Genomic DNA, 19,683 nt, shown 5'->3' with positions numbered 1-19,683 from the left:
TATTTCCACCACGCGGTTCCGTTGGCCAGGGTACGGTTCCGGATGATCAAAGGTCTCTGATCCCATGCCAGCTCCGAGAACTCAACTTTGGGGGCCTTTGGGTGCAGCTTTTTTGGACATTTGGGGCAAACTGTAGCAAACCGCACCACGTGGTGGAAGTACTAATTCCAAGCCTAGTACTAAAACCAGTTAAACACTGGCATTTGGTGCCTGGTCCTAAGCCAAAGGAATCAAGCTAACTTCCCATTTAAGATGATTCATTATTTGCATGCTCTGATTCTCACGTTAGTTTTTCCCTCCAATGTCAAACTAGTAGCACGGAATTTAATCTGCAGTATCAAATATTAAAAGATGTGAGCATGAATCTGGATCTATTGTGTCCTGATCGGTCACATATCTGCCGTAGCTAACAAGCTTGCGGATGCCCGTCAACTTGCCTCGTTTCTTCCGGAGGAGCAAACAACGGGACCCGAGGGAGGCACAGCATGCTCTCCACTGCAGGTCAGAAGAAAGAACAAATCGATGGACGAGGCTGACCTTGTTGCGCAAACATCGTCGAGATCTTTGAACACAACAAAAAGACAGCAGAGATGTTTAAGGGATATTGATCCTTGCTGCTAGTGCCAGCTGCTGATCATTTTTTCCAGCCTACATCATAAATGTGCTCATTTATACGGAAATTCTCATATTATTCTATCAGTCCAGATGTACGTATATACCTGTATGGCATTTTAGTTCAGGACAACAGAATGAAAATGCTCCAGTGGAGGTTCATACTAGCAGATTTACTGTGCTCGATTCGCTCATTTACCGTCAATCAAAAAGAGATTTGTCTTAGACAGATGATCCAACCAGCCCGATGCCCCATAGACCCCTTGGAGACACTGAGCACCCGTTGGGCGGGTCAGAGCGCAGTGGAACCACCCACTTTACACTTCCCCATCGAAGTCAGTAGACGCCAAGAAAAAACGTAGGCTGTGGCGCCGCAGAGATGAATGGGAAGGAAGTGGCCTGAGTTATCGGTGATAAGTAGCTGATTGTGAACAATAAAAGGAAATATTCCAGCACATATTTAGTCAAGGAAATGTACACACAGAATCCTTTAAGGAAAAGTGCACTTTTGGGGGGTAATTTTGCCCATCGTCCAACAGCACCACCATGTAGCGTATTGCTCAGAAAAATACAAACACAGACAATATTGTTGCAGTGCATGTTTGGACAAAGTTTCACCCTTTAGTGCGCAGCGGTTCAGCAGTAGAAGAGCTGCATATATTTACTTATACCGGCTCAGCGAAGTGTTTTATCGTGTGTCCTGACTTATTCCACTCAACTATGCGTTGCTGGATTACAAGGTCTTGTATCTGTATCAAACGTTTAATAACATCCTCCTTGAAGTACGATGACATTTGAATGGCGTGCAAACACGCCATAGTTCGTAGAGTTTTTTTTAAAATGTCACCCTGTCGTCTCGATGGCGGCTCCGGTGACATTTCAGAGGCCCGCAAGGCGAAGCGTACAACTTATGGGTCAGGACGCGAAGGGAAAGTGTTGTTTCCTGTTTGCAGCTGCAATTTTAATTGCCTTTTATCACCTCAGAGTTGGACTATTTGTGACACATGGATAGCTTAAATTCACGTGGTGTCCGTATGCCTGTTTTATACACTCCGTCTTATTTATTTCCCATGTATCTTCAGCCCCGCCCACTTCCCCTCTTGTCACCGCTGTCTCCTGCTCGTGTCTACTTTATTTTCTTAATTGCATAATGTTCTTTTTATTATTGTTTTTGATTGTTGTATATTATTAGTCTTATAAATAATTTTGTTTTACATTTTGAAAGCCCTCTAGACTTAACATACCTATACTTAAGTCATAGAATAACATCCCTATAGTCAGTGTTATACTCCTTTTACCCGACATATTAGATGTAATCGGAGAAAATAAGACATATTAGACATAAATAGGCTAACAGACTCTCATTAGCATTTCCTTGTTGTTCCTTTCTGGAATGTGTACTTGCTGCGGTGGCTATTGTCTCATCAATGTATAGTAATGGCGGTTAAGATCTAACCTACTACATGTAAACCTGACCTAGGAACAGAAACTATACGTACGAGGATGCCCTGTTGCACTGACGCCAATAAAGAAAACCAAGTTTTTTTTATGTGCTCCAAATTGATGAGATTTAATTGGCTCTGGTCTATGCGATACAACCACAAAGATGCTGTGCAAAGAAAGCAAACATTTAAGTCACACTTATGAATGATATCGGCGAGGATACTGCAAAGGGAGTTCATACATGCTACAAACCACATAGAAAATCGACACAGATTGCCCCGATACCGGATGCACAAATAAATCCAAAATACAGATTCAAATATATCGTTTAAAAGCCATAATACTGATTTTTTTCATGTTGTTTTTCCCCACCTATAATGGTCTGCAACAATCCACTCATTGGATAAAACTCTTTTGTTGATGACGCAAGCGGGTTTCCAATAGACAGCAATGCATCTTCATACATTTGCTGCTGGAGAGACAACTTGGCACGGTGTGAGATGATGGCAAATGAACACACTGCTAATCATCTCCTATATTAAATTTCATATCATCAGGTGATCTTGTCAAAGTGCAAGCAAGAGTTGAGTAAGCTAGTAGGCATAGTACGTAATGGAAGCCTCTTAAAAATTTACTAAAAAAGTGTCTTTAAAACAAGAATATGGGGGTATGGTATGTGTGAAATAACAGGACGAATGAAGACAAAGATACAAAAAAAAAAAATGACCTGGACAACAGAGGACCTTCTTTCAGTTTCGACGTCCTCACTCGTCCTCGCTCTTGCTGGCGTCCGACTGGTCCTGCAGAGACACACAAAAAGCAGTGATGGAGATTTAGAAGATGTTGCCGCTGTGGGAGGATGGAGGAAGATGAGGCTTCATTGTCCGCCGAGGGTACCGATGCGAGTTTGTTTGACAATTTGGGACAAGAAAAAAAAAATCCCCTCTGTCGTCGTGGGAAGTGTGAGGCCTTTCTTTGTATCTTCACCTACCCACTGACACTCGGCAGGCGGAGGCGGACAAAGACAGGACAAATGACACATGGTGATGAAGCGGGGGCGCTGCAGAGTCCACTAAAATGGTCACAACTACCCTGGCTGGTTTAAAGCAGGAGTTTTACTGAGTCATCAGCGAACCCGCTGTATAGTGTCCCTCGCCACTTGGAGGTTGGACTTTCACAGCTTCACTTTAGCCTGGTTATTCAAAAATATATTAGATCGTGAATGATGTTATTTCGGGGTTGAATACGGACCATTATTCGACAAAACTATGCACACTGAAGCTAATTTTGCAGGGTTTTTTCCAAGCATAAAACTACCACAATTCTCCAAAATTATTGAGAAGCTATTCAACAACAGGCTGGATAAATTTATTAATGCGAACGAAAGTCAGAAAGTCAGTATGGATACAGAGCTAACATTTCTACCTCCATGCCACTGATAAAAATTACGGAGGAACTCACTAACGCTGTAGATCCCAGGAAGTGTGGAGCCGTAGTATTCATGGATCTGACAAAAGCCTTTGATACAATCAATCATGCCATCCTAATAACTAAATTAGAAAGGTACGGAATAAGAGGATTAGTTCTGAACTGGGTCAAAAGCTACTTAGCTGACAGGAAGCAATACGTACAACTAGGAGAATACACATCTGCAACTTCATATATTACGTGCGGAGTTCCCCAGGGGTCAATACTGGGACCAAAACTGTTCAACTTGTACATCAATGATATCTCCAAAGTCACCAAAGACTTAAAGCTGGTATTATTTGCGGATGATACCACTGCTTTTTGTTCTGGAGGGAGTATAGACAAAATCATTAGAAAGGTCAGAGAAGAAATTGTCACACTAAAAAGATGGTTTGATGATAATAGATTGTCCGTGAACCTAAGTAAAACTAAAATCATGCTGTTTGGTAACAGCAGAAAGGACACGCACCAGCAAATACAAATAGACGGTGTAGACATTGAAAGGGTGAAGGAAAATACATTTCTGGGGATCACAATAGCTGAAAATATGAGCTGGAAACCTCATATTACAAATATACAACATAAGGTGGCCAGAAATATTTCAATATTAAACAAAGCAAAATTAGTTCTCAATCAGAAATCACTCCACACTCTTTATTGCTCTCTGGTTCTACCATATCTTACTTATTGTGTGGAAATATGGGCTAATAACTATAAAAGCAATCATCACTCACTAAATGTACTGCAAAAAAGTACATTGCCGCCTACAGAGAACATACTAACTCCTTATTTCTAAAATCACAAATACTTCAACTTGCTGATATAGTTCATCTTCAAACAGCTAAAATAATGCATAAGGCTAAAAATAACCAATTACCTAAAAATGTCATCTAATACTTCTCTACAAGAGAGGAGAAATATGATCTCAGGGAAGAACTAAATGTGAAACACTTATATGCTAGGACTACGTTAAAAAGCCATAGCATTTCAGTATGTGGAATCAAACTATGGAATGGATTGAGTAAGACCCTCAAACAATGCACAACGATGAGCCAATTCAAGAAACAATACAAGCAGTTGATGTTTGCTAAATACAAGGATGAAGAGTCTTGAACCAGTCATGATGTGCTATATATATCACTATATGGACAGTTACTATGGTACCCATTATGTCATTGTATGGTCATATCACCTCGTACTTCGGTATGTGATTAAAAAAAAAAACTTAAACTATATTAGGAAAGCAGGAAGTGAACAAATGTAACAGTTACTGATTGTAAAAGTAGTAGATGGAGGGGTAGGATTTAATAAGCTTTGCTTCTTCCTACTCCTTTTGGACATGTGGAACTGTGAACTGATTATGTGATGCATTCAATTGTAATCTGATGCATGTTCAAATGACATAAAACCATGACCATTACCATAAAATGGCTACAAACATATGGCATTCAGAAAATGCAGTCTATCATATGTAGTCCCGTGTCGCCATTGCTTTCAGACTCGACCGCCATCCATCCGAGTGGGAGGAATACCAAGGCTGCTCCTACCAGATATATCCCTTTGTGGCATTGTTTGATGGGAGAGATCATGAAAAAGGTCCTAGTGTATTCATCTTCAGATTCACTAATGAGAGAACTGCTTGATGAAAATGGTGCAGATTTCAATGTGAATGGCAAAAAGTCTGCCTCCTCTCCAACTACAGAAGAACAGCAGTTCGCACTAGGAGGGGTATATTCATGACATTTGTTCAGGTTTTGGTCAAATACAAGCAAAAGCTGATGTGAATTCTCTTCGTCAACGTGGGGAAACTATGGAAGAAAAAAATGATCCCATTGGTAAGTCGAAATAATGAGATAGAAAGTCGAAATTATGAGATAGAAAGTCGAAATTATGAGATCGAAAGTCGAAATAAAGAGATAAAAAGTCAAAATTATGAGATAAAAAGTCAATATTTTGAGATAAAAAGTCAAAATTTTGAGATAGAAAATCCTTTGTAGAACAGCAGCAGCTCTTCTCCCTGTTCAGACATGGATTGTGAGTACATTGAGGAGTACTTTAAGTGTGGCAAGCAAATGCATATTGGAAATAATTTGGAGGCATCAAAATAATAAAAGCGATGTGGCTGTTCACAACGGTCCAGCCATTTTGCCAAGTGACGAAGACGACTGTGAAAAAGACGGCACCTGCGGCACATGCGCAGTTGGTATCTCATAATTTCGACATTCTTATCTCAAAATGTCGACTTTATATCCCATCATTTCTACTTTCTATCTCGTAATTCGTCTTTCTATCTCTCTTGTCTTTCTATCTCCCTTGTAGAAAAAGTAGGGGGGAAAACCCTGAAAAAATGCTCATCAAAAGAAAGTGAAAAGTGAAGTGAAATCAGGTATGGTGGCATGATGTGGCGTAATCAACACTGGCCGCATGCGCCCATCGATATTTGAGCATGTGGAAGGATCTGCTCCTATGAAATGGTCAGTGATAACTAAGCAACATAATTGGGACCTCGTTCTCCCCATGAGCCCCCTCCAGCATATACGTAAGACACCCACAGAGAAAAAAGTGAGGAATTGTTCTCTTGTTCTTTTGGCTGTTTCATTTCATTTTGGGTTGAATATTTTTATGACTGTATTTTTTTACATCCTTTGTGTGTTCCGTGTACAGTGTGAGTGACTTTAGGTATCTGGACGTTGACAGAGAATCACCTGTAAGATAATGAGCGTATGTCGTGGTCGTGGTATTGTGGCAATCCGGGGATGCATGAGCGAATGCCTTTCGGCTAGCCTTTCTGTACAACAATAGTACAGTTGCTTGTCACCGCACTAATGTGACAGTGGCAATGGTAATTGGTAATGTGTAGCAATTAGTCTGTCTTTTTCCAAACCCGTGACAGCCACCCCTTTCACACTGTAACATCCGACACTTAAGCATGCTTTTACGCTTGCCGCCCAAATGCAAATGCAGGCAGTTCCAGTGCTGCAAGAAGAGGAGGATGATCTCGTGCGGCATTGTTTCAGCGGCTGAGGTGTCAAGTCAGTCAATGTTGATGTTGCTTTGAGATGAGACCAACGACAACAATATGATCACATTGCCTTAGGCTCCTGATGTGACAGCTGACAAGTAGTAAGAGGGTAAACAATGAGTCATGCAGCATGTGGACTGGCGCCTCAATGACACAATATATTGGAAGAAAAATGTTAACAAGCACCAGCTTGCTTATGGATTCGATCTGGTTCCTGAAGGAGTGCATTGGCTAGACAAATAATTAAAACCCGATCGTGTCAATGGGATTCAGGTGGGATGTATGGAGGGAAATCTGATCCAAGACGATATTATATGTCCACGTTTCATGCACAAACATTAGGGCATGGTGGATTTGCACGGTTATCGGAGGGAAGTACTCCATTAGAATATAGGGGAAAAAAGAAGGCATATAAAGCCTCATATAAAGTCCAAATATAATGCAGCCTCTGAAAAAGTTGTCTCAAATTTAGTGTGTAGAGAAACAACAGGCCAGAGCTTTTTTTCCAGCCACTCACACACAAGCTATGATGCCACTTTTAAGATCGCAGTGTCACCACATACAAGAGCTGGTCTTACACGTACATCGCGTTTCCACGCGGTATGAGCGCTACATTACCAGGAGCGTGGGTGTGGCTTACATTGCCATCTGGTTCGTCGTCGCTGTCGTCATCGCTGACCACAGGCTTGGCCTTGACTCTGCTCTGACGCTTCTTGCCTCGCTCGGCGCTTCGGGCTTCTTTGTTCAGTTTGATCTTCACCCACACCGGCTTTGCTGTGAGGCAGTAAAAATGGACATCAAGATGAAGCAGTTTTAATCACGGATGGATGTATAACATTTGGGATAATGAATGGACTGGTAGGTAAATATTGATATGAGGATATTTAGGAATATTTAGTCTTGGCGGCAAGGAAGCAGCGCCAGTGTGAGTCCGTCCTTAGGGTGCCACCATTATAATTATATGACCTTTTGTTTTAATGTAAGGTAGGAAAAATCTAACCTTTGAAATATTTAAGATCCAGCTTTCATCCCGTTTGGATAAAGCAATATAGTCATCCCTCCTTTATCACGGCTAATTGGTTCCAGACCGACCACGATAAGTCAATTTCCACAAATTAGGATTCAATAAACAAAATATTTTCATAGTTAGAGCATAGAAACCCTGTTTATGACCTTCTATTAGAGCCCCATAGACATGAAATAACACCCCTATATTCATGTTAACACTATTATTCTTTGTTGACAGCACATTGAGGAGGCTACAGGATCACTGCAGGCACATAACAGATGGCCACCACTAGCATAGCAAGCAAAACATGTTCAATAAAAGTTAAAGTGACAAAAAAAATATGTCTCTTTCTCATAGATTCACTCTCGTGTATCGTGTATGGTGAACATAACGTCTCACCCTCAGCCTCTGACTCTTCTTCGTCCTCGTCGTCCTCGCTGTCCTCCTCGCTTTCCTCTTCCTTGGCGATCTTCTGCCTGGCGCTCTTGAACACGGACTGCAGGACGATGGAGTCCTCGTAAATCTTTGTGGCAGCGGAAATGGAAATGGAAAGAAAGGGACGGTCGGTGGTGGATGACACATTCAAAAGGACGGAAAAAACCTTCAGTCAAAGAAGCTCAATGGGCCGAATAGTCCAGTGACGGATACTGTATGTGTACAATCGGGTGCATGGAAGCACTGTGGACATTCCTCATTTGAATGAGTTCCAATCAATGTGATGATAACCTGAGAGGATACCTGAGTCATTGACTACAAACCCAATCACACCGCAGAGCCTACTCACTTGGGATCCCTCCAGGTTGAAGGTCTGGGCGTTGTGACAGAGCAGCATCACATCCTTCTCCAGGTCACCCACAGTTCGGTATTTGTGGCTCCTGACGCGTTCCTGTGGCGCAACACAGCTTTGTTAAAGCTTAATTTTGCGCATCATCAACAATCCTTATGTGAAACATGACGGTACGTCTTTCTCTTTTCTGCATGTTCTACGGAGAGAAAAACAGCTAGCATGTGGGAGCACATAACGGGACACACCAATTTTGACTATAAAGCCCTAAGGAAGAAGGTCAACTATTTGTCTGCCGTAGTGACGCAGCGCCTCACTGACTGACAATATACGACAACCAAATGAACTGTTTAGCTGTATTTTTCCTGAATACAGAAAAGGGAAAGACGTGTGGTGGATGGGCAAAATTCCAAATAAAGTTTTCTATGAAGCTCGGAGACATTCAAGATCATCAGTCAGCCGTCCGATTTTGAAACCTTCTCAAACCGCCCAGCATACCTTGATCTTCTTGAAGTCCACAGGCTTTCTGATCAGCTCATAGTATTCTGGAAGCTCCTTCCTGGACGGTAGCTGGACAAAGACCTCGCTGAGCTGTCTTCCGGAACTGACGGCATGACACAAAGAGGTGTGTCAGCAGTAATAGTCCCAACTAGTAGTTGAACAATGCCATCTATTGTTTTTGTCTTACCTACATGTCTTTATTTACAATTTTACATCAACTCACCTTTGTTGACCGCTTGTATTTAATTACCAAATAAAGTACAACACAAGGAACACTTCCCATCTTTCACTTTTAACGCACACCCCTACACCAAGTTAGCTTGGATTGTATTCTCGTGGCACACCTAATAATGTGCATAAGGTCCGTAAGGCTGCTCTGTGAATGTGAATTGAGCTTAAAAGTGCTAATGTTTCTTTTTACTGCTTCAGTGTTTGAGGTGTGATGCCACTCAGCCTCGCATCAAGCCACCAGGGACCTTCCGGGCTCAGATCCAATTGCTGGTTTGTGTAGAATGGATGGAAACGTGAGCATGAGCGTGTTTCCGCTGATGGCAAAAGGATGGGGACTGTGTGTAGTTGGGGGGGGGGGGGTAGGTTTGGTGAGAAAGGCGATGCAAAGCCCAGGAGAGGAAATTCCAGAAGCTTTTCCTCTGTAGTTAAGCAAGCAGAGGTGCCAGGACTATGATTGAGATGCTCTGAGAGGAAAGAATTTGACTTCTGGAAGTGCAGGTTGTGGTTTTCCTGGAAACGCTCAGACAGACTTGTGCGTCCACGCAAGCAGATGAACTTGCAGCGTGACTGCACTGCATGTACGCTGTCAATGGGGAGCCTTGCGGTACAAAGACCAAAGGCCAACACCCCCGCGGGGAGATAAAAAAACCCACAATCAGGCATCAAACATTTAAGGTCCACGATGAATAAAGTTTTTGACAGTACTGACCCGTCCCTGTAGTTGATGACCGTATCGATGATGGTGTTCATTTGCTTGGTGAGTTTCGGTGGGTTGGGGGAGAGCTTCTCAGCCGGCGGGCGTCCTCGTCTCTTCTTGGCCTTGGCGCCCCAGTCCTCCCGGTCTGATGGGTCCTTGTCCTGCCGCCGCTTGCGTTTGCGCTTCTTCAGTCTTATCTCCTCCTCCATCTCCTCCAAGTTGCCATCCTCGATGGCCTGCCATTGCGCAACATAATCAGTTCCTCTGGTGTCTCCAAAAATAGATCGCAGGCACATCGATTGTTTTGACACTTTACCCGCAGCCACTGCTTCTCGGTCAGCGTGTCGCTGTAGTCCACGTCTCGGCGGCAGCGTGACCCTCGGCCAAACATCTTCTCTTCCTCCTCCTCGTACGTGAGGCGCTCCACCTCGGCGTCGTCCTTGATGATCCACGAGGGCAGCTCGTCCTCTTCCATCAGGCGAGGCTTACGTTTGGGGTTCCTGGCATCCTCCCGCCGTCGATCCATGTCGATGCGCTACCAAAATTAAAACAAAATGTCAGCCGGCCGCCTATGATGCAACAACGAGGAATGAGCGTGTCGAGGACGTGGTGCTTTCTCACCATGTAGAGCTCAAACTCATCTTCATTGCGAGCGATCATCTGGTTGAGGGTTTCATCGTCGGGCACCTCGTCTTCCTCCTGCAAACACGCATGGAGAAAGTGCGAGCCCCCTTCCCGATTTCTTTTTTGTTGTATGTTTTGACGGTAGACACAAAACACGTTTTGATGCTTTTACAATTATAGTTTAATTCCAAATGCGTATAAATGATGAATGAAAGGGATAAATGTTCATCTCAGGTTACTTCTATTTCAGGATGTGTCAGCGAGATCAACCACCGCCACCAACTTCCTGTTATCAGTCACGTTAAGAATCCCATCTTCAATGAAGGTAAAGGTATCCTTAAATGCTCATTCATCCCTTTCATGCATCATTTATATGGAAGTATGTGTTTCTGGAATATTTCCAGAACTTTCCAAAACTTGGTTTGTGTCAACATTTTTGGCTTTCTGGAAGGGATTCATTGGATTGACATTATTTGTTATGTGTAAAAGTGATTTGGAACAAATTAATGCCTCCAACCAAGGTTCCACTGTACGAATGCAGCGTAAACCTGTGGTGGAATAAATAAGCTTGTATTTAAAAACTGTGTGGATACAATGCTAATTCAATGAAAGAATTGAGGGAACCTTGGGAGAACACGTGCCTCCTTTTGTCCCGACATGCTGTGTGAGCTCACCTCGTTCTGCTCCTCATGCTCCAGAATGGCCTGGAGGAAGACGCGGCGCTCTTGACTGGAGGACTTCTGGTCAAACATGCCGGCCTGGATGACTTTCTGGTCCACGTTGAGCTTGTACTTGGCCGCTGCCAGGATCTTCTCCTCCACGCTGTTGACGGAGCAGAGGCGAAGTACACGCACCTCGTTCTGCTGGCCGATGCGGTGAGCACGGTCCTGAGCCTGGAGGTCCTATTGTCGTCAGGCAGAAAGATGAATGATGTACAGTGTGGCATTGAGACGCCACCATCACGTATCCCGCTGGACATGTAATACAGTTATCCTCAAGGTTTTAGCATCATTTGCAAAAAGCGGAGAAATGCTTAACAAAACTGTCAGCATTCCCAGTCCAAAGGCGGTATCCTTCAACATGTGGAATCAACAGTCATAACATCAATCTTTATTCATTCATTCATTCATTTTCTACCGCTTTTCCTCACGAGGGTCGCGGGGGGTGCTGGAGCCTATCCCAGCTGTCTTCGGGCGTAAGGCGGGGTACACCCTAGACTGGTCGCCAGCCAATCACAGGGCACATATAGACAAACAACCATTCACACTCACATTCATACCTATGGACAATTTGGAGTCGCCAATTAACCTAGCATGTTTTTGGAATGTGGGAGGAAACCGGAGTACCCGGAGAAAACCCACGCATGCACGGGGAGAACATGCAAACTCCACACAGCCAAGAGTGGGGATTGAACCCTGGTCTCCTAGCTGTGAGGTCTGCGCGCTAACCACTAGACCGCCGTGCCGCCCATCAATCTTTATTATGACTTTCAATTCATTCTTGTATTGAATCTTTGTGCGGACCTCCTGCATTGGACGATGCCTTACGTACCTGATGTGGGTTCCAGTCGCTGTCAAAGATGATGACGGTGTCGGCGGCCTGCAGGTTGAGTCCGAGGCCGCCGGCCCGCGTGCTGAGCAGGAAGATGAAGTACTGCGACGCCGCCTCGTTAAATTTCTTCAGCAGCAACGCTCGATCGTCAGACTTGGTGGTTCCTGAAGGAATCAGACAGACGGGGGCTTTGAATGGCCCGCTTTCAAGCGCCAAGCTCGACATTGTGATTGCAAGGCTTATTGTTTTCAGGAAAGAGTCCAGACTGTCAAGTTGTGACGCGACTCCACTGTGACGGAAGTTGTTTACGGACGTGAATAGGCGCCCGTGAGTGCTCTAATTAAGTCCGGTTGAAAATGTGACAAAACCATTTGTGGACTGCTTCGCAGAGCCATTCAATTACTCAAGCATGCCTCCAATCAATATTCAAACCCAATCTCTTTTGGGTGAAAGTGCTCTCTGGCGAGTATAAAAGCTTTTTATTCAGATTTAATGGCCTTCGTTATTGTGTTGATGCACCTTTATATCCGACCCCTGAATTGATTAGTTGCCTACACCTCAAGCCCATCAGTTCTGGACTTTCAAAGCATTTCTTTTCTGTCGCTAAGCACACTGAAATGGTCATGATCCATCAGTCACACACAAGAAAGGAAATGAGGCATCTCTCAGTAAACAGTAAAGGAGTGCGGACGCTGGAATGGATGGCATCTGCTCATAGAGCCTTCAGGTTGGCTGCTTGTTCGACAGACTCGCTGTGGATGTCGCTCCAGCGGATGCTGATGGGATTTCTCCCGACACCTCCGCATGACGGATGACGCTTTGAGTGAAGGATGATGGATGGCTGCGAAAGCGGAGCCGCATCCTTTAATCCCTATTGAAAAATGATCTACTATAAGGCGCGGGTTCTCTGCGCGCTACGCTGCGCTGCCTCAGACTTCAGGCATTGCATTGAAACCAGAGATATTTACTTGGAAAACTTGTACTCCATCTTCCTGTCGGCCTTAATAAAACACTTCTGACACTCGGAGTGGAAATCACAAGATACTTCAAACTTTATTTTGCCAGTGGCAACAATGACAAAGAAAGGATGCAATACTGTATTAACTCATTCAAGTCTGCCACAATAATTCCAGTGCCCAAGAAACCATCCATTACATGTCTAAACGACCTTCGGCCCATTGCACTCACATCCACCATTATGAAATGCTTTGAGAGGGTGGTTAAGGACCATGTCACCTCCATACTCCCCCCATCACTCCACCCGTTCCAATTCGCACACCAGGCAAACCGCTCCACTGAAGACGCCATCTCCACTGCTCTCCACCTGAGCCTGGAGCACCTGGAGAAGAGAAACACCCACGTACGGATGCTGTTCCTGGACTTCAGCTCAGCATTCAACACGGTCATCCCCCAGGACCTGGTATGCAAGTTGGAGCCGCTGGGCCTCAAGACCTCCCTGTGCAACTGGCTGCTTGACTTCCTCACAGATAGAACCCAGTATGTCACAGTGGGCAACAACACATTCAGTGTCATCTCCCTGAACACCGGCTCACCCCAGGGATGTGTTCTGAGCCCCCTGTTGTTTACCCAAATGACCCATGACTGTCGCCCCAGATACAGCAGCAACCATATCCTGAAATACGTGGACGACACAACAGTTGTGGGCCTCATTCAGGACAACAACGAACTGGCTGACAGGGAGGAAGTGAAACACCTTGTTGACAAAACAAAGGAGATCATCGTCGACTTCAGGAGATCCAGACCCAGCCACACTCCACTCTGCATCAACGACACAGCCGTGGAAGTTGTGAGCGCAACCAAGTACTTGGGGGTGCATATCACAGACAACCTCGACTGGTCACTCCACGCCTCCTCTCTGGCAATGAAGGCACAGCAGTGACTGCAATTCCTGCGGCGGATGAGAAGAGCCTCCCTCTCCCCTCCTATCCTTACCACTTTCTACAGAGGGACCATTGAGAGCCTGCTGACCAGCTGCATCTCCATCTTGTCTGGGAGCTGCAAGGCCTCGGATTGGATGTTACTGCAGAGAGTGGTGAGGACAGCGGAGAAGATCATTGGGGCCCCTCTCCCCCCATTAAGGACATAGCAAATAGCCGCTGCGTATCAAGAGCCCGTCGAATCTACTCTGACCCCACACACCCCCAGCATGGACTGTTTTCTCGCCTGGCGTCGGGGAGAAGGCTCTGCAGCATCCGCTGAACAACCAGGTTTAGAGACAGCGACTTCCCCCTGGCCATCAGACTGCTGAATGCCAAATAAGCCCCTCTACCTGCCCACACGCACATCCCAAACTTTAAATTATTATTATTTATTCAAAATTATTGAAATAAGTTGTGCAATTTACTGTTTACGCTGTACATTGTTGTTCATATTGGATGTCATCTATTTATTCTCCACATTATTATACTGTCTATCTATCTATCTATATCTATCTATATCTATATCTATATCTATATCTATATCTATATACAGTGAAGAAAATAAGTATTTGAACACCCTGCTATTTTGCTATTTCTCCCACTTAGAAATCATGGAGGGGTCTGAAATTTTCATCGTAGGTGCATGTCCACTGTGAGAGAGATAAACTAAAAAGAAAAATCCAGAAATCACAATGCATGATTTTTTAACAATTTATTTGTGTGATACAGCTGCAAATAAGTATTTGAACACCTGTGTATCATCTAGAATTCTGACCCTGAAAGACCTGTTAGTCTGCCCATTAGAAGTCCACCTGCACTCCATGTATCATCCTGAATCAGATGCACCTGTTTGAGGTCGTTAGCTGCATAAAGACACCTGTCCACCCCATACAATCAGTAAGACTTTAACTTGTAACATGGCGAAGACCAAAGAGCTGTCCAAAGACACCAGAGACAAAATTGTACACCTCCACAAGGCTGGAAAGGGCTACGGAGCAATTACCAAGCAGCTTGGTGAAAAAAGGTCCACTGTTGGAGCTATCATTAGAAAATGGAAGAAGCTAAACATGACGGTCAATCTCAATCGGAGTGGAGCCCCATGCAAGATATCACCTCGTGGGGTCTCAATGATTCTAAGAAAGGTGAGGAATCAGCCCAGAACTACACGACAGGACTTGGTCAATGACCTGAAAAGAGCTGGGACCACCGTTTCCAAGGTTACTGTAGGTAATACACTAAGACGTCATGATGTGAAATCATGCATGGCACGAAAGGTTCCCCTGCTTAAACCAGCACATGTCAAGGCCCGTCTTAAGTTTGCATATGACCATTTGGATGATACAGAGGAGTCATGGGAGAAAGTTTTATGGTCAGATGAGACCAAAATAGAACTTTTTGGTCATAATTCCAATAAGCGTGTTTGGAGGAAGAAGAATGAAGAGTACAATCCGAAGAACACCATCCCTACTGTGAAGCATGGGGGTGGTAGCATCATGCTTTGGGGGTGTTTTTCTGCACATGGGACAGGACGAGTGCACTGCATTAAAGAGAGGATGACTGGGGCCGTGTATTGTGAGATTTTGGGGAACAACCTCCTTCCCTCTGTCAGAGCATTGAAGATGGGTCGTGGCTGGGTCTTCCAACACGACAACGACCCGAAGCACACAGCCAGGAAAACCAAGGAGTGGCTCCGTAAGAAGCATATCAAGGTTCTAGCATGGCCCAGCCAGTCTCCAGACCTGAACCCAATCGAAAATCTTTGGAGGGAGCTCAAACTCCGTGTTTCTCAGCGACAGCCCAGAAACCTGACTGATCTAGAGAAGATCTGTGTGGAGGAGTGGGCCAAGATCCCTCCTGCAGTGTGTGCAAACCTGGTGAAAAACTACAGGAAACGTTTGACCTCTGTAATAGCAAACAAAGGCTACTGTACCAAATATTAACATTCATTTTCTCAGGTGTTCAAATACTTATTAGCAGCTGTATCACACAAATAAATTGTTAAAAAAATCATGCATTGTGATTTCTGGATTTTTCTTTTTAGTTTATCTCTCTCACAGTGGACATGCACCTACGATGAAAATTTCAGACCCCTCCATGATTTCTAAGTGGGAGAAATAGCAAAATAGCAGGGTGTTCAAATACTTATTTTCTTCACTGTATCTATCTATCTATACGTTTTTATCGATCCTCTCTTATGTTTTTTTGTTCACAAGAGGCAAAAAGAGGTGATGATGATGACAGTGCAGTTAAGCCGAAAAAATGGCCACAAGACGGCAGAAGTGCATTTTATAAATCATTCCTACGAAATAAAGCCCTCCACAGCGGTCGAGCATGGAGGCATGTAGCGTGCACAAGGTTATGCATAGAAGGGAAATCTTGTGTTTGTGTGTGCATGAAAACACACACACTCATTTTTGCTAAATATATATGGCTAAAAGTGTATCGCTTGAGTGAACGCTTGAAATGCATATTTTCACAAAAAGCTATTTTTCCGGCTTTTTTGTTGAGAATTGATATTTTGCTGAAACCAATCTTCTACTGCTGATTACTAAAGAACGGGAAAAGGTAGAAACTACCTTTTTTCTGATGAATCTTTCTTTTACCATTTTTATCTAGCCCTACGAGACAATATTCTGTGTGCCTTAAACGTAAAAAATGGCCGATACTTAGATGGATGTCTTTTGAAAAATGGCTGAGATTGAATTAGTTGAATAATTATTATAATTATTATGAATTGCATCAATAAATATTTTTTTTTAAATTAGCAGACATGTTATTTACTGCCACAAATAAATGCAAAGGGTAACTAGAATTTGAGAAAAATAAAACAGTTTTCATAGGGCCCCAATTGAATCGCTATTCAGCTGACTGCCAAGTCTCCCACTGTTGAGAAAAAGAGACTCGCAGCAAAATACTATTCGAAAACACATCATTGACATGAAGAGAGTAAGTTGTAGATTTGTTTTTTTTTTATTAGCTGACAACCCGCTAATTGTCTGCATTAACAACACTTTCCCGTGATAACCCATTAGGTTATCTGTGCATCACCTGTGTACTTTGCATTTCCATCAATGTAAGTCCTAATTTCAAAGCTAATTTAGCCACCGCATGCATCAAATAAATCCCATTCGCTGTTGAAAGTCTTGTGTCCTGAGCACTGCCATCTATTTGTGACAGTGGTAGGTTGCAAAAGGGAGTAATGCCAAAATGCCTTAGCCATCAAATTAACATTCATTCATGAATTATTTTCCCATTAATCAATGATTAAATTAAAAGATTAAAACTTCTTCTCCTTCATTCCGAAATAGAAGATTTCAACTGTCAGAGCAAAAACGTGCACAAGCACCAGGTTGCTGCTGGACTATTCTGTTAAAATGATGCTAACTAACAACACGTTTGAGTCTTCAAAATCATCAGATGCAATCTGTAGCTTGTACAAAAAAAGCCATCAACATACAACACACACAATACACAAAGTAACCAGCATACAAACAAATATCTACACGCAATGCCCATGCCAGAAAAAACAGCCATATATTCCTGCCGCAAGGCCTTCTGGGTATTCTTTCTTACTCTCTCATTTTTGCTAGGTTGCAAAATATGTCGAGGAGGATGTCAGAGAAGTAAACGAGGAGTTAACATACAGGTACTCTAGATATCCAAATGCTCGTAGTTCATGTTGTTATTACAGCTGGGCTACCCAGCATGCCTTGCGGGCATTCCAAATTTCCAAACCAGATCAACAGTGACGTGTGAAAATATTAAAAATATACGTTTTAATTGAGAGGAAAGCCAGGACTGACATGGAACAAAACAAGTGTCTTACCGTCCAGGCGCAAATACTGAAAGTTGCGGTAGCCAAAGTAGTCTTCCATGATGGTCATGAGCGAGGTCATCTGGCAGAAGAGCAGAACCCGGTGGTTGGTGGCCTGCAGCTTTGGCAGGATGCGATCCAGAAGCTCAAACTTCCCAGAGGCTCGGTACAGATCCGGCCTGCATTGGGATTACAACCGAACAAGTGTCATCGTTTTATGTGCTGTCGTGTTAAAGCATTCATGACAACGCCGAGAGCTTTGTTATTACTGTTGCTGGTGACACGCGTCACCCTGGTCCCCCTCTGCCCTCATGTAGAACAAAGGAAGAAACACTTGGTCAAGGGGTGAGAAAAACGTCTGGCTCATTGCCACCACTAAGACAGGCAGCAGCGTATTATTATTTTTAGTTTAATTAGCCCATTCGCTATACATAAGTTCAAAGCCAATTCCCATCACAATGTGGGCCTGAGCATGTGACACTCGGTCGATTAAAAAGTACTAGAAATTAGAACGTTTTTACTGCCTTGAATGAGACGGCGCAGCACCATGTAGAATATTAATAACTAGATCAAACACAATGGAAACGATTTTCTATTCAAAGTGACATGCTATGAATAATTATAAGCTAACCAAGGTAGAAATCATCTGTAATTATCTGTAACGTCATCTTTCCCGATGAAAACGTTACTAAATTACAGGCAAGGCACTTACAGGCAATTTTTGCTTCAATACATATCTAATTTCATGTTGATGCATTTTGCTCAGGAAGGAAAATCATGACTTTTTAGGTGCGACTTACCCGCTGATGATGCCGTTGGGGTATCCCAAATGCTCAGCAAAGGATTCCTACAGCCAAGAATATTCATTAGTGTCAAGCAATCAAAGATAGGCTGTGGTATCTCAAAAGGGCCCCTAAGGGCCAAAGTGACTTTTGAATGTTTCTCTCCAGCAGACATGAGAAAAATCTATCATCTCCGTCCCTTGTTTGCTCCACTTTTGAGAGAAGAGGCTGAAGATGCGATCTGACACAACATCATCAAGGGCAAACCTCCTTCCTCATGGACATGATACTGAATCTCACCCGCCCCGTGTATACACCTTCCACTTTGGGGACAAGGCAGGCTTAAAATGATGCCTGATCAAAATGTCAAGACCAGTTGAAAGACTGCAAGAATTGAACATGGAAAAGAACATGGTTGAACCCCAGCAATACATGATCGTGCCTCCGATGCACACATTTAAATTGGTGGAAAAATAGAACACGGACCCGTCCAAAATACTTTTTGGCAGATGATCAATCAGCATGTGCTCACCTCGATGTGCTGGAACATGTACGGGTGGTTGCAGATCTTCTTCAGCTGCATGATGGTGTTCATCAGGGTCTTTGCTCCTCCTTTACCCTGAGACAATGTAAATACAAACACATGAACTGCTGAAGCAAAGCAACCGCTCTTTGTGGCGGTAGTGCTTTTCAAAACATGATAGCCACTGTTTGACATGGACGGATGTGGAGGCATGTGCCGTATGGCACTTTTATCTTCGTGTGTGTACAGTGGGACATCTAACTTTAACTCCTTGTCCTGCATGAGAGCAGTGGTTCTCTGAAGAGCTGAGGTGCAATGTATCATGCCTTCACTGCCCTTGACAGAGAAACGCTGCTTCCTTTGGACAATATGATTCGCGGAGCTTATGATGTTGGAACAGAAACAAAAATACAGATACCGCCAGGGTCACTGCAGGTCTGTTTTGGTCTGGGCAGGTTTATACCTTCTTGTCTTTCTCCGAGCCGTCTGTCAGCAGGATGCCCTTCTGCATGTGCCGGTAGAGAACCTTCTGGATGGCCGACATGTCACATTTGATGACATACTCCACCTATTCAAAGAGGCCACGACAGTCAAAGCGGAGCACCGAGGCTCTGTTTGCCTTAATAAAAGAATGCCAGCAAATGTAGCTAGAACAACATCAGCAAACACAGCTGGCTCCACTC

General features: G+C 43.8%; 1 protein-coding gene across 1 annotated transcript in view; it reads right to left on the bottom strand.

The window, feature by feature from the left end:
- Positions 1-2,141: 2,141 nt before the first annotated feature.
- The window catches only part of smarca2 (SWI/SNF related, matrix associated, actin dependent regulator of chromatin, subfamily a, member 2), a 33,065-nt gene continuing 15,523 nt past the window's right edge, over positions 2,142-19,683 (bottom strand). Inside the window, exons 21-34 of the mRNA XM_058070369.1 lie at positions 19,464-19,568; positions 19,010-19,096; positions 18,496-18,542; positions 17,708-17,874; positions 11,942-12,105; positions 11,065-11,292; positions 10,388-10,465; positions 10,083-10,301; positions 9,779-10,002; positions 8,836-8,941; positions 8,338-8,439; positions 7,953-8,076; positions 7,185-7,318; positions 2,142-2,855 (exon numbers count right to left, since the gene is read on the bottom strand). Coding sequence (XP_057926352.1) covers positions 2,820-2,855; positions 7,185-7,318; positions 7,953-8,076; positions 8,338-8,439; positions 8,836-8,941; positions 9,779-10,002; positions 10,083-10,301; positions 10,388-10,465; positions 11,065-11,292; positions 11,942-12,105; positions 17,708-17,874; positions 18,496-18,542; positions 19,010-19,096; positions 19,464-19,568 — 1,821 coding nt within the window. The 3' untranslated portion in view covers positions 2,142-2,819. The remainder of the gene's footprint in view (positions 2,856-7,184; positions 7,319-7,952; positions 8,077-8,337; positions 8,440-8,835; positions 8,942-9,778; positions 10,003-10,082; positions 10,302-10,387; positions 10,466-11,064; positions 11,293-11,941; positions 12,106-17,707; positions 17,875-18,495; positions 18,543-19,009; positions 19,097-19,463; positions 19,569-19,683) is intronic.

The sequence above is a fragment of the Doryrhamphus excisus genome, chromosome 4 (genome assembly GCF_030265055.1).
Source record: "Doryrhamphus excisus isolate RoL2022-K1 chromosome 4, RoL_Dexc_1.0, whole genome shotgun sequence".
Lineage (NCBI taxonomy): Eukaryota > Metazoa > Chordata > Actinopteri > Syngnathiformes > Syngnathidae > Doryrhamphus > Doryrhamphus excisus.
The sequence above is the reverse complement of the archived record's forward strand: the minus strand, read 5'-3'. Positions and strand labels throughout refer to the sequence as shown.